Here is a 22,384-nt window from a genome sequence, read left to right on the forward strand (position 1 = left end):
TGCTATTGGAACCAAGTACACCACTGAAAATAAAAAAGATTTTATACATTTGTCATTCTAAATAATTAATGGGAAAATCAAAATTTTTAAAATGACATATACTAGTGTCATGGCTAGCCTTAGAAATTCTGTTGATAAAATTAAAAGAATGAAAAAACAGTTTTGACCTAAAAGTGAAAATCTTTTGCAAGCTCAGAACTGCCTGCTCTAGATTCCTTCTGGGAAGATCACTGGAGACCGCCTGATACAGTTTGGATGTTTGTCCTCTCCATCTCATGTTGAATGTGATTCTCCATGTTGGAGGTGGGACCTGGTGGGGATGATTAGATTATGGGAGCAGATCCCCCATGAATACTTCAGCACCATTCCCTTGGGGATAAGTGAGTTCTTAGTTCCTGCAAGGTCTGGTTGTTATAAGAGTCCGGGACCGCTCTTCTCTCTCTCTGTCTCTCTCTCACTCATTCACTCTTGCCATGTGCTTGTCCCCTATCACCTTCTATCATCGTTGTAAGTTTCCTGAGGCCTCACCAGAAGCAGATGCTAGCACCATGCTTCCTTTAAAGCCTGCAGAGCCATGAGCCAATCAAACCTCTTTTCTTTATAAATTACCCAGCCTCCGGTATTTCTTTATAGCAATGCAAATGCAGGCTAACACAGCATCCCATGCTGTAGTCTAGTAGCTAAGATACTCTCCTTTGACTAAGGCAGTATGGGTTCAATACTCAGCCAGGGAATGAGTCCTTTCTGGTTTGATATTTGTGTGACTTTTGCCATTTATTGATCCCTTTTCCTTCCATGGACAGTTTCTGATTTTTTTGTTCTGCATTTTCCTTTCTCTGAGCTATCTCTAGGGTGATTCTGGATCTTGTAAAAATTGTTTGCTACCTCTTTGGAGACAACTCGTTCAACTATAATTAAGTCATAATCTTGACTGAGACCCTTAGAAAGATACCTTTGGTAAATAAACTCAAAAGCCAAAATTATCAGCTGTTGTCCAGGCTAAAATCTGGTAACAAGAGACTTGAAAGATTTTTTTTTTTTAAGTGCTCTGTGGCTAAAAATAAACTTATTAAAAAGCTGATATTCCAGTGTTTTTTCTCTCTCTCTATCTCTCTCTCTCTCTCTCTCTATATATATATATATATACACATATACATATACACACATACACACACCCACATATACATATATGTGTGTATGTTTGTGTGTGTAGATACGTATACATATATATTTAAAAGGCCTTATACTTTTCTTCCCTTTTTAAAATTCTATTTTTGGGAATTTTATTTTTCAGATGACTGAAATCTTTTTAAAGAGCCCATGCATTTGGTTTCTATGTTCACTTCCTTTCTTAAAAATTGTGCTTCAAGTTACTTTTATTTAACCCTAATCTTCATACATTGTGAATTCTAACAGCCTGAGAACCCTTAAGAGAAAAGAAAAAGGTGCCACAGACTCCTTTCTGGGAGAAACTGCTTTTCTCCCTCAGGTAATCCCGGGTCGTAAATGGACATAGTCCTCTCAGATCTAAAACTGTTTTTTCTGTATTGCATTACCTGATCTTTTTGGCTTTTTGTGGTATCAGAAATTACTTTGCATTGTGCAAAAATAGCCTTGGTGTACATAATACAAGTTAAGTAAGAGATACACTCTTAGGCTAATGGTAGTTGCTCACAGTGAATGGTTGTTACTACAAGGTGCGACTTATTTTGTGGCATATTTGGAGGGGGAAAAAGGTGCTTTTGGGGTATCTAAAAGCTGTGTAAACACCCCCACATCCCAATAAGGGATATGACTCCTATGGGGGATGGGCTGGTCACAGAGCAGGCTGATTGAGTTGCCCATCAATCTTGGGGGAATGTCCCTGCAGTGAAGTGTGTTGTAAAAGCATTGCACTGTCACATTTCATGGTATTCCCCTCTTTTTGGGGACCCAGAATTCAATGCAAAATGAGATCCTTGATTTTGGGGCATCTGTGTTCTGCCTTTCAGGTCTGCCTACTTGTTGCATATTTAAATATGAAGCTGCATGTTTTCCTGGCCCTTTTCCTAAAGGGCTTTACCAGAAAGCCAGCTATCTACATGGGGAGTAAGTTAAGTTAAAAAACCAAAATAGAGGCAGAGCCCAGTGGCTTACATCTGTAATCCCAGCACTTTGGGTGGTCAAGGTGGGAGAATCGTATGAAGCCAGGTGTTCGAGACCACCCTGGGCAACATAGTGAGACCCCATCTCTGCAAAAACATTTTAAAATTTAGCTGGGCAAGGTGGCATGCCTTGTAGTCTTATAACCAAAATGCAGGTTCAGCTGCTTGCTGCCAACAGAATTTAATAAGAGTGAGGTCTGGTATAAAGAAAGCAATTTTTTATTCCGAAGCTAGCTTAGGGGAAGAAGTTATAGGCTTCCTGCCTAAGGGTACCACTTTTCTTTTGGAGCAGAAAGCAAGCACTTTTGGGGGGGGCTTAGCATTAATGGCACATCGAGTGGCGGCAAGTGGGCAGGTAAGGGCTTGACATGTTATCTTAAGGTGATCAAGCTGATGACTGCTGGTGTCTCCATGAGCAGGCATACTTTGGGTTGTAAATTGACTGTTATCTCTCCAGGCAGTCTCCTAGTGGGTGAGATTTCCTTTCTGGAACTCCTAAGCACATAGTTAGGTGAACTTGCCCTGTAGGGAATGTCTGGTGAAAGGGGAGGTAAAAGGCTATTAAAATTTAGAAATTTGCATTTCTAAAGGACTAAGATAAAAGAGGGGGAAAGGAGGAAAAAGAAAAGAAGAGAGAAAAAAATTTACCTATTTCTTAGGAAAATGGGAATATTTGGTTACAATTCCCCACTACCAAGTTCCCTTCCATCTCTGTGGAATTGGGGTACTGTTTTTATTCTGGCTACTTCTTGCTGAAAGATTAGTATTGGTGATCATGATAGTTATTGGGTGTTGGTATGGAATTGATCTGCTTAGATTTGGAAATATTCACGAATATTTGGACTTTACAAATGATATTTGTTGGAACATTATGGTGCAAGGTCTGGAAAGTCTCTGGGGAAAGCCAGTTTTGCATTTCCATGTGGAGGGGGCAGCACAAATAAACTCCACAACAGAAGAATATGCCTATCCTTGAAGTCAGGGCCAATGTCACAGCCAGCTTTTTCCACCAGGATGGTACTAACCTGAATTAGGACAATAATCATTGGTCTAGTGACAGTGTGGAGTCAGACATAGCTTTGATTTGTTGGTTTGTATCTTGCAGGGTTGAGACATTTCCCAAATTTACTGGAATATATACACAGCAGTTAGTCTTAATTATCATATAGGTTACACACTGCCATCATAACTGGATATGATGACAGGTTGGCTAACTATGTATTTAACAGCTTACAGGAAGAGCTATGAATATTCATGAACATAGTCATAAACACTGTCTAGTTCTTGAGAATGGATCAGTTTGGTTAAATAACTGCGTTTCATCCAGTAGGTGGCACTGCAGATGCGCTTGGCCTCTACATGTGATGAAGGCAAATGGATTTTTAATAAGAAGCATTTCTTTTTTTAAATTTTTTAAATGTTATAATAACTTTAATTTATCTTACATTTTACAGAAGTCTATGAACAATTTTAAAAAAGCACCTCCTTACCCCATATCACGTTTCTCTGACAGTTGTTAAAGTAGGTAACAAGTATGTCAACAGCTTGAGAGTCAGCGTCCTGCAAGGATTTCAGACCAACCACTCACCAAAGAACTTTGCAGCTTTTTTATCTTGTTTTTAATACAACAGTATATCCATTCTGATGGCAAACCTGTCCAGCCACATCCCTACAACATTCTTTGTAAAATCAGTGATTAGCAAATTAGTTAGCTTTGGCACGGAGCTGTGCACGCTTGCCCGTGACAGCCTGGAAGCCGGTTTTGATACTGGCAACAGAACATCTAGAATGACAAGTTTCGCACTGTAGGAAATAGCGTCGCGTGTCCTTCTGCAGGATTGTGTCTGGTGATCGGCATGTGTGACAAGTGACATATTCCTTGATATATCTTCTCAAGACATTTTCTATCTGCTTCTGTTGGAATCTTCCTTTGATTACAAGTTGATTATTACCATCTATAGAACCACTTGTACCCAATTCAGCCAACAAAAATGCAGGGAGATGTTTGGGCTGACGATGTAATAGTTTACAGGTATCTGTAAAGTTGACAAAAGAAGTTTTCTTGGTTCCTGCTCGGACGACCTGTGAAGGTTTCTTGACAAATTTCCTTTTCTCCCCAGCAACCATATCTGGATTATTTTCCCTCACTCGATTCAGCAGCTCCTCATATGTGTAGCCTCTTTCTGAGCCTGCCCAAGCAGGGCCTGTCTGATTACTGAATGAGATGCCATCATCTTTTTTGCTGTCTTCATGTTCTAGAGCTTCATCTTTCTTCAGTATTTCATCCTCATCTGGGAACTTGACATTATTCTTCTTCTTCTTTTTATTGCCAAGCATAATGTCAAGGTCATCCTCTTGTTCAGCTGGCTCTTGAACATCACTTTCAATCTTAAGATCCTTTACACCTTCTTCAGCTTCATCAATATCAAATATCTTTTTAGTTTTTTTCTTCTTTTTTTTTTTATTAAAGAAGTTCAAGTCATCTAGATCATCAGGAGCATCTTTTTTCCTACTGTCCTCTTCATCAGCTTCCAAATCTTTGACCCCAGTTGGCTCTGGCTCCACTTCTTTTGTTTCTGAAGGCTGAGTTTTCTCTGTTTGGGTATCCCCTTCCTCATCTAACATAAAAGGCTTCTTCTTCTTCTTTTTCTTCTTGCTCATGGCAGGATCAAAAATCATCTTGTCCCCAGACATGGCTGCAGCTCGCGTGGGCCCGGTTTGAACGGGAAGCCACATGGGTCAGCCCCAGGTTCCAGCGGCAGCGCTGCTCCTGCCGATATCTCTCCCACCACCGCACTAGGCTCTTGCATCACCGAAAGGCAAGAAGAGGCATTTCTATGGAGACAGAAGAAAAACAAAGGTTAACACTGAGCACAATTTATTCAGATGTTAGACTGAAAGCATCTTTAGTTATAGAGGAGGAAGACTGTGGTAGTCTGACATGTCTTTCTCATCTGTATTACAAGGAATAGTGTAGCAGTAAATTCATTGATTCCAAGTCTGAAAATTTTGAAAGCAATAATTTGGGACTTGTAGCTTGAAAGGAATTCAGGATTCAGTCCAAATTGCAGAAAATAAAAAAACTCAAAAACAGTGAATAAGACTAGACTCTAACAACAAGTGTACTATGTATTTTTTCTAAAACTTGATTTTTTCTCTCTAGTTATTTTTACTAAAGACAAATCATAGTAAAACCAATTTATTTGCATAATAAATTTCAGTCTTATGTATGGCTTGAATATTTGCATAAAATATAGCAAGAATAATTACTTGCTACATAGACTCTTTCTAAAATTAGCTCTGCTGATAGTGTTTGATTCCTTTATTCCATAAGAAATCTCAGATTAGATTTTTAAAGGCTATAGATTTATCTGTACCTGCAAATACCTGTATGAGTTGGAGAAATTCCTCTCTGTAAGGCCCCAAGATAATTTGGCACTCTTGAACCTGTCAGAAAGTGACATTCTTTACTTACCACAAGTCATGAACTTTATACAAGGACTATGTAGACAAGGGAAGAGGCCAGTTTTACCAAGGAGCTTTTATTGGCTCTATAAGTCAACTTTGATTCCTTAAAGCAGTCTGTTTATACCTGAAAGTATGCCATGCTAGTCAAAGCCTTGGTAAAATAACCAGGGTCTCCAATAGTGGTGTCCTGTTACAAAAGCAAAAAGATTTTTACCGAACTTGTACAAATAACTATACTGCCACAAATTAAGTATACTGACAAATAGTTTTTAAATTCTGAGGAAACCAGGTAGAGAGAAAGAAATACACTCTAAATTTTGCTCGCAAGAGTGTAATTTACCTAACTGTTAAAAGCTGCAAAAGTACAAAAGACTAAAGATTTTCTGGACTCTGTAAAACAAAAGAATTAGCAATGTTTCAAACAAAAAGTAATAAAAAGACTATTTTGGCCTTCCATTAGTTCAATCTATGTAATTAACTCCTGTTCTGCTTGGTATTTATGAACATATTAGCTTTCTATGGGAGTCTTAGAAGTTTTTTCCCCATCCTAATATCACAATTTTCAAAGTTATTAGAAACGTAGATTCAAGGGCACCTGTCAGAGTCCTATAGCTGATTATTAAACTTCCTTTGAAGAGAATCAGAGTAAAATAACAATTGGCAACTGCATACAGAGGGGTTTGAGGCTTCCTTTCCTCTGGGGGTTGCCAACTCTCTCTCCAGATACTGTAGATGGGACAGCAACAAGGCTGTTTTTCTGTATGGAAATTTGCTCTGATCCTACCGTGTCTTGTCCTTCTTTTAAACTTTTTCTACTTTTCCTGATTTTGGTGATTCTTTTTATTCATATGCCGCCCCACCCCCACCCCCAAGGCACCACCCATCATTGCCTGCTCCTCGCAGCAGCAGCGCCCCCACGTGGCCATCATGCCTCCCTGGTCACAACCACCAACACTGACATCGGGGGACTGAGCCATTTACTATTCTCATTCCCCTTTTCTAGGCTCCCAGAGGCTGCAGTAGCTGTGGTGGCAGCTCAGAAATTTTTAAAAAGCAAAAATTTCACTTGTTGATAAAGGGTAAACTCAACTTTCCACACAAGACCCAATAAAAACAGCATGAGGCCAACGCAAATCTGATTTTTCTCTCTCTCCCTTCCTTTTTTTTTGGTCATTTATTTAAAGGGCAAAAAACAAAACAAAACAAAAAACCTTTCATTATCTTTTAGTAATTTACATGAAAATCTTGTTCAAAAGAGCCAAATTTTATCTTTGCATTTGTGTACTATTAACATTAAACCCAATTCTTAATAAAAGCCCAGGGATGGTGGCTCACACCTGTAATCCCAGCATTTTGGGAGGCTGAAGTGTGTATTGTTTAGCCCAGGAGTTCGAGACCAGCCTGGATAACATGATAAAATATGAAAAATACAAAAAAACTAGCCAGTTATGGTGGTGCATGCCTGTGGTCCCAGCTACTTGGGAGGCTGAGGTGGGAGGATCACCTGAGCCTGGGTAGTTGAGGCTGCAGTGAGCCATGTTTTCACCACTTCACTTAGCCTAGGCAACAGAGGGAGACCCTGTCTCAAAGAAAGAAAACAAAAGCGGGGGTCATGGGGGCATGTGCAGCACTTTGGGAGACTGAGGTGGGTGGTAGAGAGTGAGTTCTCATGAGATCTGATGGTTTTATAAGTGTTTGGAAGTTCTTCCTTTCTTCTGTCCCTCTCACCTGCTGCCATGTGAGACATGCCTGCTTCCCTTTCCGCCATAATTGTAAGTCTCCTGCGGCCTGCCAGCCATGCAGAACTGTGAGCCGATTAAACTTCTTTCCTTTATGAATTACCCAGTCTCAGGTATTTCTTTACAGCAGCGTGAAAATAGACGATTACAAAAAGAAAGAGAAAGAGAGACAGAGAGGAAGAGAAAGCAAGTAAGCAAGCAATGAAGCTTTTCCTGGCCGTCTTAACTGAACTTATACCATTTTTCCCTTGGTTTGAGCAAATGATGGTACAATATTTAGGACTAATGTCTTAGTTCTGTGCTTTTAAATTATACATTTCTATCTTCTTTCAGCTAAGAGTGGTCCCTTTATAAGACAAATGTAGCGTTACCTAGTTAATAATTGCCTAGGGCAATAAAATAGGCAATTGGAAGAGTGTACAGGGGAAAAAAACCTATTTAAAAACTAGCTAATGAGACTCATATAAACCTATAAGATCTGCTTCTGTTTGTGTATCTGTGTCATGTATATGATGGTTCACTACCAAAATATGTAATAGAACTCCAATTAATTCGCCTAAAAGAAAAAAAGTAAGTGCTTAAATCAAATATTTTATCAGAAAAACAGCAACTTTAACTCAAATGTCTTTTAATTCACATGACCTTAATAATCTTTAGTAAATAAAGATAATTCTATAATTATTAGTGAAATAACATGGAAATATCTTAGGATTTAATGCAGACATTTGGTCTGAATTAGGTAGGTCAGATATTGTCTTTGCTAGATGTTTTAAGGTACTAAACTGCTTCTGAAACAGTTTTGACACTTGTTTTGTCTGTCTTAGAACCTTTGGATTCTAGGCTCTACAAAAATGGCATGATAAGGCCTGGGAACATGTGGATTACTCTCTGGCTCAACGATGCCTCCTCGCCATGCTGGGAAGGGTCATGGGTTATCTGAGCTCTCTCCTTTTGTCCTGGGCTACGCATCTGATACATAACTTAAATTGCTTACCTCCTAGGTTTTTTGCTTAAAAATTATGAAGAGTTAATATTGTAATTAATATATGTAATTAAAACCACTAGATATAAGAGAAGAATTCTATATGTAAAGTATATAAGGAAAGTGGGATGTGTTTTTGGTAAAGGTCAGGAAAATGTTAAGGGAAAGTGATTTTTCCTAGCTTAGAGGTTTTTAAGTTGTTTTACATTGAAGGAAAAATGATGGATACAATTCAATGGTTATAGAAAATTGGGAAAGTAAATTTTTGTCCTAAGGAAAAATGATAGGATAAAACTGAAGCTTTAAGTAAGATTTGTGGTGAATTGATCTTATGAATGGAATTTTTTGTGTGATCAAGTTGGCTGCAATTTAAAGGGTGTTATTTAGTTTTTCTGTAAGTTAAATGTAAATATCAAGAGCACACTGATGCAGGGCCAGAGTCGGAACCCCTGTGATGGAATAAAAAGATTTTCGTAGAGCACTATCTGTTCTTTATAGAAAATCCTAAAAGATTTATAGACAGCTTACCTTATGGTCAAAGTGATTGAGATTGAATGGATTTATTTATAAGATTTTATTTAAAAAATTAACTTCAGTGTTAATAATACACTATGCAAAGGCAAAATTTGGTTTTCTCTTTTAAGCAAGATTTTCATGTAATAATTAAGAGATAGTAAAATATTTTTGTTTACTTTTTGAGCAAACTGCAAAAAAAAAAAAAAGAGAGGAAAAGAGACAGATTCGGTTGACTGCATGCTGTCTTTATTAGGTCTTACTGTTTGGGAAACCGAGTCTCCTATCAAAGAGTAAAGATTTTTTTTTCTTTTTGGAAATATTTGAGTTATGACTTTTGGCTAAGTGAATAACCTGTGATTCCATTTTGTGATATCAAGTGTTTTAAACTTTTGATGTATGACAAACTTCCCCAAATCAAAATTTCAAGTTTGAAATATAGTCTTTTTGACCTCATTAACTTTTTTAGATATTAAAAAAATAGGATTTTAACACACCAAATCAAGCAAATAAGTCCAAAATCTCTTCAGGTCTCCTGAAGTCCAAAAGAGATTTTGGACTTATTTGCTTTATTTGGTGTGTTAAAATCATAAAGGAAGCATTGTCAAATATAAAATGTTTATTTAACTTTGTTTGAGTTAAATATTAATATGTGTTCCAAAATCGTGTGAGATTCCTGTAATTCTGATACGTCTTAGTATATATGATATAATCAGTAATAATTATGATTGTGATGTAAATTGGATGTCACAGAAGTAACGAAATTTTCTTGTCAGTTGTATCTTTAACCATGACTGCCCTAAAAACCTTTTTTTTTTTTTTTTTTTTTTTTTGAGATAGGAGTCTTACTATGTCACCCAGGCTGAAGTGCAGTGGCATGATCTCGGCTCCCTGAGCAACCTCCACTTCCCAGGCTCAAGTGACCCTTCCACCTCCGCCCTCCCCCGGGAGTTGGGACTACAGGTTCATGCCACCACCCCCAGCTAATTATTTTTTGTACAGATAGTGTCTCCCTGTGTTGTCCAGGCTTGTCTTGAGCTCCTAGACTCAAGTGATTCATCTGCTCAGCCTTCTAAAATGCAATTACAGGTATTAGCCACTGCACCTGGCCTGTCCTAAGACTTTTATCATCCATGGACGATAATTGTTTTACTTTGATTCTTCTCAAAAAGTAGTTTACGGTCAGCTACAGTTTAAAAGTTACTTCTTTAGGGAAGTTCATGGAAAGGACTCTGGTGGGTGCTCTTGAATGCAGGTTTCTGGTAAGTTTGGAGGCTGTGTCATTTAACTAGAGAGAAAATTGCCAGGTCTTTCATGGAAGAGCTGATATGTTTATGAGGACTGCTGGCCGAATCTTGGATAGAACAAAGGTTAATTATATGGGACTGAACTAATATGTAAGTGAAATAATTTTTTATGTCTTTTTTTGTTTGAAACATTACTGATACTTGTTTGTTTTGTTTTTCAGAGTCAAGAAAACTTTTTTCTTTTCCCTTTTTTGGGGGGGGTAAGTTCTTGCCCTGTTGCCCAGGCTGGAGTGCAGAGACATGATCTCAGCTCACAGAAACCTCAACTACCCAGGTTCAAGCCATCCTTCCACCTCAGCCTCCTGAGTAGCTGGACTACAGGTATGCACCACCACACTGAGCTAATTTTTTGTATTATTTGCAGAGATGAGGTCTCACTGTGTTTCCCTGGCTGGTCTTGAACTCCTAGGTTCAAGCTACTCTCCCACCTCAACCTCCCAAAGTACTGGGATTACAGGCATGAGTCACGGCATCCAGCTGAAAACCTTTTTGAGTCATTTATAGCTTTTAACAATTGAGTATACTCATGGATAACATTTCTCTCTACCTGACTTCTCCAGGATTTGGAAACTATTTGAGTATCCTTAATTTATGGTGGTAGAGTTATTTGCATAGGTTCAATAAGAATCTGTTTTGGTTTTTGTTTTGTAACAGGACCCAAGTGGAGACACTGGGTATTTTACCAAGGCATTGACTGGAATGGCATACTTTCAGGTATGAGAAGACTGCTTTGAGGAATTGAGACTGACTTTTACTCAATCAAAACTGGCATGGTGGTATGTGCCTGTAGTCCCACCTACTCAGGAGGCTGAAGTGGGAGGATTGCCTGAGCTGGGGAGGTTGAGGCTGCAGTAAGCCATGATCCTGCAGCCATGATCCAGTCTCGGTGACACAGTGCGACCCTGTCTCAACAATAACAATAACAACAACAAACACCACAGACCAAAGTACCGATATAGTTGATCTTTATTTACGGATTCTGTATTTGAAAAGGTGCCTATTTGCTAATATTTATTTGTAACCCTAAAATTAGACTCATGGTGTTCTTATGGTCCATATTTTGGACCTGCACAGAATAGTGAAAAATTGGAATCTCCTGGTATGCCCCACTGTACCCAAAATTTGAGTTATCCTGGTGAGGTCAAACAAGACCAAGTTCTGCCTTCTTGTTCTGGCTGTCATGCCGTAAAACGAATGTCATTTTTGTGGTCAATTTAGTGCTATCCATAGCATTAAATTCATTTTTGTGCTGCTTTGTTCAGTCATGAATTAGTAATAGTGCTGTTGGCCATAAGTTCAACAGTAATGAATCACCAGTATATATTTAACAAGGTGTCTTTAAACAGAAACACACGTAAAACCAGCTGATTTGCTTTTATTTTGTTTCCACATATTTATCAGTTGATACCAGTTAACCATAGATTGATACATTTGTTTCTTTATATGTACTGATTGGTTGACGACATTATCTTGAGCAGAGTCTCCCAGGAACCTAACCCGTATTTTTCCTATGAGCAATGGTTCAGTATTTGTTAATTTAGCGTCTGTGGTGATTTTATAGAACAGATCTACTGCAAATAACTAGAATAGTCTGTACAGCCACATATACACATCTTACAGACAAGTGAGTCAGACAAGAGGGAGTATGAGCAGCAAAATTCTATTTGCATCATGCTCAAGACCAGGCAAAGCTGATCTATGGGAGCCAGAAAGGCAACGACCTCTGGAGGAGCACTGACTGGCACACAGCATGAGTCAGCTCTTTGGGTTGATGGAAATGTTCTCTCTCTCCACCTGAGGGTTGCAAAATAAGATGGAATGTGAGATGTGGTTTTATTTTACCACAAGTGGGGCCAGGAGTGGCGGCTCACACCTGGAATCCCAGCACTTTGGGAGTCCGAGGCAGGAGGTTCATTTGAGCCCAGGAGCTTGAAACCAGCTTGGGCAATATAATGAGATTCTGTCTCTACTAAAAATTAAAAAATCAGCCAGGCATGGTGGTTTTATTTTATGACTGCCCAGCTCTTGCAATCTTTGGGTTTGCTAGTGGCATTGCTCCACTATGGCCACTTGGTGGCAGTGTTGGAGAAGTGACCAAGCAGCTGAAATTGAAGTTTCCGTCCTTTCTAGTTCACCTAAAGGGCTGTTTCGTTTCTGGCTGTGTCCTCCGTCCTCCTTTAGGGATCTTCTTGCCTCCACCAACCTCTCTTGTGACACGGTGCAACAATGGCCTATGGGGAGCGCCCTACAGGGGTGGGAGGAAAAATTGTGGCATGGCGGTGTCAATCCTTGAGCCTGTCTATCCCTGTGGCCTCTCTGACCCTCCCGCAGACCCTCCACAGCATTCCACGCCCGACCCCTTTCTCTGTTCCTCTCCTGCCCTCCGAGCCCCGCTCCTTGGGCACTGGGTGTGCCCTTAGGCTGTCAAATTCCACACCCTGAGCCTGATCTTCCATCACTAGGAGAAGGTCACCTGCAGGGAAATTCAGACATGCAAAGCATATGATCTAAGGGCATACAATTGATGTTTCTAGAAGTAAAACCTGTTTATCAACAGGAAATGAAAAGTGCTTCATCCTTTTCCAGTCAGCTGTTAATAAGAATGAATTCACTCCACACTGGAGGACTGGGGGGATTTTCAAGATCTCTTATTAAGAAGTAAGAGCCAACTGTAGAGAAGCATGCATACTAAAACAATGACCGAACTTCCTTCTCTCTCCATGTGTTTGTATATGATTATATGAGCATAAAGGAAGTATGGGAAGGTACGTACCAGGCTGTTATCACCGTGTACTTGGGATGGGTTGGTCATGAGGGGATAAACAATGAAAAAAACCCTTCACCGCTAAATGACTCATGCTAACAGCAACATGTATAGCATTTTAATCTCATTTATTTAATTGTATGTTAGATGTATATCTCCATATAGCTACGTGTGTACACACATAGACACAAAGACATATATACCTATGTATAAATTAAAGCTTTTTTTCCCTATATATTTTCTGCCTTTTATATTATGCCTAGACCTTGGTCACACCAAAATTATAGAAGTATTTTATCTCTAGTTTCTCTGGATATCTGTTGGAAATAGATGCTCGGTGCCACAAAGAAAAATTAGCTCCAAGACAAAGAATCTTTCAGCAATGCCGTTTTTACTTCCTGGGCTGCAGGAAGGTTACTCTCACTAGCCATCTAGCCAAAAAACAAAGGAAAACAGACAAATTTATCCCTTCTGCATTTGGGGTCATCCTTACTGCTGTGTCTGATCTCCCTTGGCTGGAGCCAGACCTCCAGTCTGGCTCACAATCTGAACTAAAACCTGATTGGCTAACAAAACTTTTCTAAACAGGTAAAAGCAATGGAGAGCTGGGACATGCCTGTGAGCACGTCCAGCACAGATATCTTGGCTAAAGTACAAGGACATAGAATATACTACATGCCTGTAAGCACGGCATGTCTAACAGCTACATAGGACAGGGATTAACACAGTTATTAGCACACTTATTCTTTAACAAGAAAGGAAACTTTAAAAAGGAATTTTGTACTTCCCACAATAGTTTTGTTTTATTTTACACCGATATCTTTAGTCCATCTGAAGCTTTTTTTTCATCTAAGTTGTTTGGTAGGGGTTTAATATAATACAGTGTTATTTTCAAATTTTCTGCAATCTTTAAAGAAGCTGTAGTGTATTAGCAGACTCTACACAGTGGCAAGTTAGTACGAGTGTAAATTCAGCATGTAATAGTGAAGCCGAGGGGTGGAGAGGGTGGAGCTGAAGATCTCCTGAGGTCAGCAGAGGTGGAGAAGGACCAATGCCATGTGCCTCTGGCTGCTCATACCTGTGGCTCTTCCTGTTGTCCTGGGGACTTTGGCCATTTCTGAATTTGCCAAGATGGGAAGAGATCTGTTTCCAAGGGTAGCCTGCTTTCTAGGTTTTCAGAGTCCTCCCCACCCCTCTCAGAAACCTCAAGGAAGAGAGACATGTTTCCTTGGCTTCAGGCAGAATGGTTCCATTCAGGACCTCTGTCAGGGAGTATTCTCTATCCATAAGTAATCTGCAGCCAATTGAAGCCAACGCACCTGTGCCGTCCACTTTCCAGCTCATTTCCTACCCCGGGTGGACTTCTCAGAGATGGGCAGCAGCTCTCCTTCTCCCCTCCTTCTGCTTGACTCTATCCCAGTGCTCAGAGTTCTCATTACCAATTGATTTCACATTCCTTTTTTTTATTTTTAATTTTAAATTTTAAAATTTTTAGTTTTTTTATTATTTTTTTAAAGAGATGGGGTCTCACTATGTTGCCCAGGCTGGAGTGCAGTGGCTATTCACAGGCGAGACCCCACTACTGATCAGCACGGGACTTTTGACCTGCTCCGTTTCCGACCTGGGCCGGTTCACCCCTCCTTAGGCAACCTGGTGGTCCCCCGCTCCCGGGAGGTCACTATATTGATGCCGAACTTAGGGCGGACACTTGATCAGCATAGCGCACTACAGCCTCAACCTCCCAGGCTCCTGTGAACCTCCTGCCGCAGCCTCCTGAGTAGCTGGGACTGCAGGTGTACACCATCATAACCAGCTAATTTTTAATTTTGTATAGAGATGGGCTTTCTGCTTTGTTGCCCAGGCTGGTCTTGAACACCTGGGCTCAAGCGATCCTCCCACCTCAGCCTCCGGAGTAGCTGGGATTACAGGCAAGCGCCACTGTGCCCGGCTTATTTCACATTCCTGAGGCCCATCCTGATTTCCTGGATTTCCTAGGAAGGTATTATATTCTCGCAGATATCTTCTCTCCTCTTTGCTTTATATACACTGAAGAGGCCAGGTGCAATGGCTCACGCTTGTAATCCCAACACTTTGGGAAGCTGAGGTGGGAGGACAGCTTGAGCCCAGGTGTTCAAGACCAGCCTGGGCAACAAAGCAGAAAGCCCATCTCTATACAAAACTAAAAATTAGCTGGTCATGGTGGTGTACACCTGCAGTCCCAGCTACTCAGGAGGCTGAGGCGGGAGGTTCACAGGAGCCTGGGAGGTTGAGGCTGCAGTGAAGCATGGTCACACCACTCCAGCCTGGGTGATAGAGCGAGACCCTGTCTAAAAATGGATAAATAAATAAGAAATAGAAATTAAATAAATTTCACATCGCTGGGAAATTTCTATTATACTGAACACTGTTAGAACAGAAAGACTTAAACAAAGGAAGGCCAGAGGGTGGTAAAAGTTTACTCCCATTCCAGACTGGAATAGAGTGATAGAAGACATTAAAATAAAAAGAAAATCCTCAACAGATGGTAGATAGTCAAGAGCGCTGAGGAGCGAAATAGATACATCTGCAGAACTTATTAAAACAACGTCAGAGATGAAATGGCCAGGGTTCCATGGTTTGTTATATTATCCAAAAAAAAACTGCCCAAGAGGAATGAGATGGTCTGAAAAATGCAAATCTGACTGAGTAATCACAAATGGTTTCAGTAAGGATGGCAAGGGGGCTGTACTTGGAGAACTCAGCGTGTTGGTTGGGAAAGGGCTGAGATGAGCACCTGAATGGACAAGTACAAAGGAGAGGATGCAGAGACCACTAGAGGGCAGCATACACCTTGGAGAGTCATTGCTGTCGTTTGGAGCCTCCCAGGCTGTAGTACTTTGTTATAGCAACTTGGGAAACCAATAGAGTATTCATTCCTTCCTGTCCCCTTCACCTAATCCTCACCATTCGGTGAGGGAGACCTTGATGAGCCAACTGCTGTCTACCCCACACACATTCTTTTGCCGACGGTTTCACTTGAGAAGACGCAGTCTTCACAGCTTGTGTCATGCGTGGGTGTCACGATGTGGCACCAGAGACGCCTTTGCACAGCCTGTTCACGTTGGCCTAGGCAGACTTTCCCCAGCTGGAGTGCAGTGGGATCATCACAGTTTGCTGCAGCCTTGACCTCCTGGGTTTAAGCCATCCTTCCGCCTCAGCCTCCCAAGTAGCTGGGACTACTAGCGTGTGTCACCATGCCCAGCTAATTTTTAAAATTTTTTGTAGAGACAGCTTGCTATATTGTCCAGGTTGGTCTCGAACTCCTGGCCTCAAACAGTCCTCCCACCTCAATCTCCCAAAGCGCTGCGATTATAGGAATGAGACACCACGCCTGGCCTCATTTCTTTTTTTAAGAGAGTTTTAAGCCTGGAAAGATGTATACACAATGGTGTCCGAAATTTAGCAGGTACTTAAGAGTTATCCCTGTGGATAAACTGAAAAAGTACAGGACACGAAAAAGGAAAATTCAATAGATTAAATTTTATTGAGTAGTCAAATAAAAAGCATGCTGATGAACGGGGCCATGGGAACTTGGAAAATGGATTCTATTTTCATGATGTGGGGGATGTATCAAGTGCCCAATTCGAGATACAATTTATCTTAATAATTGAGATGAAGTATAGAAAGCACATAGAACAAATTTGTAAATAGATTGACACATGGAAAGGTAGCAAATAATATCAGAAAAATGACTTGTTGGCTAATGTATCTGATTTTCATTTGGGGAATGTATGACTTCCAGTCATGGAAGTGGCATGAATCTATTACAGACAGGAGAACAAGGATGCCGGTGAAGCTGGAAGGAGAGTCAACTACATTGCTAAGTTCTAAGAAGGAGAAGAAAAGGGAAAGAATTTAGTATTTAAAATGTAAAACAGAAAGGCTGGTAAGAAGCTGTGTGTGCATTTAACAGAGAAGGATATATGAAACAAAGGAGGCTGGAGAAACTCACCACAAGGGATTGTGATGTTATTATTAGAGTGCAGATTAGTTTAACCAAATCATTTAGGGTGCCAATGATCATAATACATATTTTACAAAGGAAAAGCCTAGTGGCTTAAAACAACATACATTTATTACCTGACAGGTCAGGAAGTGGAGCATGGCTTAGCTGGGTCCTCTGGCATAGGGGCTCTCACACGGCTCCAGTCAAAGTCTTGGCTGGGTCTGTGGACATCAGAAGGCTTGCCTGGGGAAGTATCCACTTCTGTGTTGACTTCCATGGTTATTAGCAGAATTCAGTTGCTCATGGGCTGTTGGACTGAGGGGCTCAGATCCTCACTGGCTGTTGGCTGGACACCTCTTTGCTGCATTGGCCTTTTCACATTGCAGTTCATGGCATGGCAGCTGGCTTCTCTTGGAGCAGGCAAGCAAGAGGGGGAGAGGAAACAAGCGAGTCAGGAACCATAATCTTTTTGACATCTTCTTGCTTTTGCCATATTCTTTCTGTTAGAAGGAAGTCCTTAGGTCTGGCCCAGACTCAAGAGGAGGAATTACACAAGAGTGTGAGCACCAAGAAATGGCATCATTGGATGCCATCTGGGAAACTGCCTACTATATGGGGCATAAGCAGGATTAGACTTTGTCAAAAGCAGAAATGCCTCACAGATAAATGTTTGTATTCCTACATTAAGGAGAATGTACAGATGGTTCCTGACTTATGACTTAGGATTTTCTGACTTTATGATGGTGTGAAAGAGATATGCAGTCAGTACAAGCTGACTTTTGAGTTTCGAATTTTGATCTTTTCCCAGGCTAGCAATATGTGATATGGTACTCTCCTCTGGTGCAAGGGAGCCATAGCTCCTAGACAGTCACACAATCATGACAGTAAATAACTAGTACTGTGTTACCAGGTGATTTTGTCCAACTGTAGGCTAATGTAAGTGTTCTGAGCACATTTAGGGCAGGCTACGCTAAGCTATGATGTTTGGTAGGTTAGGTATATTAGATGCATTTTTGACTTATGATATTTTCAATTTATGATGGGTTTATGTGGATATAATACCACTGTACATTGAGTGCTAGGTTAAAAAATAAGAAAGGTTTTTTAAAATGGGAAGAGCCATCTATGGAAAGAATGTGGTGAAGGGGATAGCAGACTGGAAAAGAAAAACCAAGAACCCAAGAGAAAAATGAGAAAACTATTATATAAAGAAGGTGTGCCCCATAAACTAGAGCTTCTATGTAAGCATTAAAATAATCTCAAAAGCTGGGCGTGGTGACTCATGCCTTAAATCTCAGCACTTTGGGAGACTCAGGGGAGAGGGTCACTTGATCCCAGGAGTTTGAGGCCAGCATGGGCAACAAAGTGAGATCTTGTCTCTGCAAAAAATTAAAAAATTAGCCGGGTGTGGTGGTGCACATCTGTGGTCCAAGCTACTCAGGAGGCTGAGGCGGGAGAACGGCTTGAGCCCAGGAGGTGGAGGCTGCAGTGAACAGGGATTGTGCCACTGCATTCCAGCCTGGTGACAGAGCCAGACTCTGTCTCAAAAAAAAAAAAAAAAAAAAAAAAAACCCAGAAAACAAAAAGCCAAAACAAAATCCAAAAAACAAAAAAACAAAACTCAGAAGACCCCAGGAGACAGGACCAGACAAATGGAAGTTTGTATGATAAACTGCTGTTTTAAAGACAACATAGAGTTCAAAGACATTTTTCGCCACCCACCAAAAAATACTTGCCAAGGAGACGACACAATACCTAATACCTGAATGTGCCATTGTAAGAAACTTCTAGAGTTAAGGGCTGGTGTGTGTGTGTGTGTGTGTTGTTTTTTGAGGAATCAAAAAGGAGGAAGAAGAATCATAGTGTTGGGGGAATTCCTTTAGAACAGGCCATCTCTTGGCTCATCTAAGAGGTTTGCCTGGTGCTGTGCATGGCTGGGGCTCGCCTCTCGGGCCTCTCCTACCCCTCCCTGCCAGGCACCTCTGCTGCAGCCAATCTGGCATCCCCGGCTGTCACCAGAACACCAGCTTCTTGTGAAATCTTATTTCCTTTAGGAGGAACTTCCCTGACCAGCATGTAAAATAGCATTGATCTTGCCCCATCCTGTTATCCTGCTTTTATTTTTCTTTATAGCAGTTTCCACTTTCTGAATTTAAATGTTTATTTCTTTTTTTATTGCCTGACTCCTCTGAGAACAAAACTGTATGAATTCAAGGACTGGGCTCATTCCTCTAGGACCTGGAAGAGCATGCCATTGGTGCTTATCGAGCAGGTGAAAGAAAAAATACAGTAAGTGAAGTCCATAAAGAATAGAAGGACCCAACAGAAAATGGGGAGAAAATGTGAAGAACAATGACAATTTGCTAGAGCTGCACTAATATAAATTTATGTGCATGCGGAATATTTGTACTTTTGTATAATATGTAGTTCATTAAAAAAAAATCCGAGAGATTCAAATGAACTAAGGTCTTTGAAAATGCTTAAGTCCACCGCGCAGCAACGCTCGCGCCCCCTGTCGGCTCGCTGGCTAATTTCTGCGGATTCTCAGCAAGAGGACGGAGCTCACCCTCCCTCTTTTACAAAATGTATTCTTGTCGCTATTTCATTGGCTGTATCTTTTAGACGCCCCTTACATATTGGTCAAGCCTCCAGTCCATCACTTCCGGACTCAGGCCCTCTATTGGTCCGCAGTAGGCGACTGCCGTCAGCTGGCCGCGCTCAGGCAGGAGGAGTTCCTCGGTGAAGTCACAGACAAGCCCCGACAACCTACCAAAGCGTGGGCGGAGACTTCCCGCGGCCTCTGCCTTTGGAGGGCGGGACAGAGCCGAGAGCGAGACTTCTGATTGGGTCTGTTGGGCTAGGCAGATATCTGATTGGTCAGGCCGCAGCTGGGTCCTGGAGCAGAGTCTAGGAGCCCTAGGGAGTCTCAAAGTTTGTGTCTGGATCGGTAGCGGAAAGTGGGTTTGCGGCGAAGGGATTTTCCTGGGATGAGAGCGGATCTCCTGCCTTCATTTTGGATGCACATCCCGCTTTAGCCCCTGCAGCCTTTGGTCAGGCCCGTGTCCCTGGGGATTCTCAGATCTCCGAAGACATCGGACGGGAGCGCTTGGCCATTCTCTCTCCGGCAGAGGAGCAGACGTTTGCCTTCCAAGTGCAAAACTACACACACGCGCGCACACACACTCACGCACACGCGGAGAGAGAGAGGAACCTCGCTGTCCGAGGCAGCTCTGCGCGTCCCCTCCTGGGCTCAGCATCCTTGGCCAGCGCGGCCCGCACAGCCATGGAGGTGCTGGAGAGCGGGGAGCAGGGCGTGCTGCAGTGGGACCGCAAGCTGAGCGAGTTGTCAGAGCCCGGGGACGGCGAGGCCCTCATGTACCACACGGTGAGGACCTGGCGGGCGGGGCAGGAGGGCTTTCAAAGCGGGGAAGTGGTGTCACTGGAGGAGCAGCTGGAGTCCTGGGACCTGGGAAGGCAGGGTTTGGGGCAGGGCATGGCCAGAATCAAGAGGTCCTGGGCGAGGTGTACTTGACTGAGCAGATGAAGGTGGGCAGCAGCTGGCCCCTTTGCACTTTTCATGAGAGTAATGCCACTTTGTATTCCTTTAATAATTCCTGCTTTTTCCTTGAGCTGAGGCTTTTTCCTATCTGTAATATCATTTACTGTTGCTAACAGTACTGTAATGCCGGAGGAGTGTGTGTTTTGAGAATAACATGCCTCTGCCTAGTTTGCTATTAATTTTTTTTTTGAGGTTTTAAAAAACTGGACAAAATTAACTAGGATTTCTTTTCCATCTCTCTAGTATTCTTTCTCCCTCACTCCCTTCCACTCTTTCGTATTTATATTTTAAAAAGTACACGTGTGTGTGTGTGTGTGCGTGTGTGTGTGTATGTGTGTGTGTGTGTTGAAAGGACTCCCCTAAGGAGAAAGGCGGCTTTATTTGCCTTCTTAAACTGTACGGCCAAGAAATCTGCTTCCTCTCTCTTCAGAGGAAAACCAGCAGAGGAGTATGGAAAATGTGAGACAGTTGCACATTTAAGAAAGACCCTGGGGAAGGTGGGGCAGCTCACCAGTTGCTTGTTCAGCCTTACACTAATGCCACAGAGATCTCTTTGGGGATTAAGCTGTCTCAGAGCTCACACATTCCTGTTAAAGTTTTTAATTTCAACGTTTTGGTATTAAGTTTGCAAGAGGAAATTTTGTTTCCTATAGCCAACACTGATCATAGGACTTGATGACCATCTCTTTGTATCTTATCCATGCAGATGTTTGTAAGGGAGGTGGAGGCAGGGGTGAGGGGGGACACTAATGAGAAAACCACTAGAGGCTTGGCTGCTTCCCCTTCACGGTTTTTTTAATGGGGTCAGTACCAGGATATTTGAAACTTTTGCAAAATGGCCTGCAGACTCCACCTCTTTGGCCTTTGCCTCTGGCTGACGTTATTTTGGGACAAGGAATGAGGACCTCCCTGCTGATTCCCACCAAAGTATTTGTGGTGGCTGAGAGTGGCTTGTTTAAAAAAAAAAAAAAAAAGGCAGAGTGCAGGGCTGAGAGGGAGTGGTATAGTTCATGCTGGGGCAAAAGCCAGATGTTCAGTGTGCTCTTCTGGGCTTTGCTTGCTGAGCCTGTCCTGAGGACACCATGTGGGCAGCATGGTGGTTGGGGTCCCAGATGTGCCTCCTGTCCTCAGTAAAGAACTTGGAGTCTGTTGGCCCTTAAATATCTTTTGATGATTGGGTGCTCCAGCGGTTTGTAGTGACAGGCTACATGTTATCCATATGCAGAGGGGCAGCCCTTCTTTTGTTCTTAAAGTGTCTGTCTTTTACTGTGACAGTGTCTCATCCAGCAGCTGCAGTGCCACAGCTAGGGGTTGCCTTTCAGCTGGTGGGATGAATTACACATAGGCCTCCACCTTGCTGTTATTTGGCCCCATAGCTGGCATTTGTGAGTTCACAGGGAAGGGTGTGAGATGCTAACTGTGACAGTGTCATTCCCTCCAGGAAGAACTGCTTGGACTGGCTCTAACTGACATCTTTATGCTCAGTTTCAGGTAGTAGAGCCTTTACATTTGCTTTGATATTAACACCCCAGTTTTTCCGTCATTGTGATAAAACCGGAATGTGTGATTATTTTTCTTTTAGTTCTATTTTTTAAAAATGCTTATTATATCCTCCACTTAGGTACATGTCTCTGTTCCATACAGTGCATTCCTATAAAATGCCACTCGTCATTGCTGCAAGTCAGTGCAACAAACTGTGCATATGAATTACTGTTGAAAGAGGTGTCGGTTTAGCAGCTCAGATGATTGGGTTAGATTTCTCTCCAACTAAGGGACGTTTGGTAGAGATGGGGAGAGAGATAACTTTCCCGTCTGTTTCCTGAACTCTGTTGGATATCCAGGGCAGAGCTGGTTGTTACTGCCTTTCATCCATAATGTGGCAACCTGACTCCAGCTGAGTCTTTATGTGGAAAAAGGATGGCC

At 41.8% G+C, this 22,384-nt stretch overlaps 1 protein-coding gene and 1 pseudogene across 1 annotated transcript in view; one reads left to right on the top strand and one right to left on the bottom strand.

Moving 5' to 3' along the window:
* Nucleotides 1–3,568: 3,568 nt before the first annotated feature.
* LOC116550109 lies at nucleotides 3,569–4,924 on the bottom strand (annotated as a pseudogene).
* Nucleotides 4,925–19,768: 14,844 nt separating this feature from the next.
* Nucleotides 19,769–22,384, top strand: part of CREB3L2 (cAMP responsive element binding protein 3 like 2) — a 138,760-nt gene continuing 136,144 nt past the window's right edge. The window contains exon 1 of the mRNA XM_032275875.1: nucleotides 19,769–20,287. Within this exon, the coding sequence (XP_032131766.1) occupies nucleotides 20,186–20,287 (102 nt within the window). The 5' untranslated portion in view covers nucleotides 19,769–20,185. The remainder of the gene's footprint in view (nucleotides 20,288–22,384) is intronic.

The sequence above is a fragment of the Sapajus apella genome, unplaced genomic scaffold, assembly GCF_009761245.1.
Source record: "Sapajus apella isolate SASKATOON/1434 unplaced genomic scaffold, GSC_monkey_1.0 scaffold7, whole genome shotgun sequence".
Taxonomy (NCBI): domain Eukaryota; kingdom Metazoa; phylum Chordata; class Mammalia; order Primates; family Cebidae; genus Sapajus; species Sapajus apella.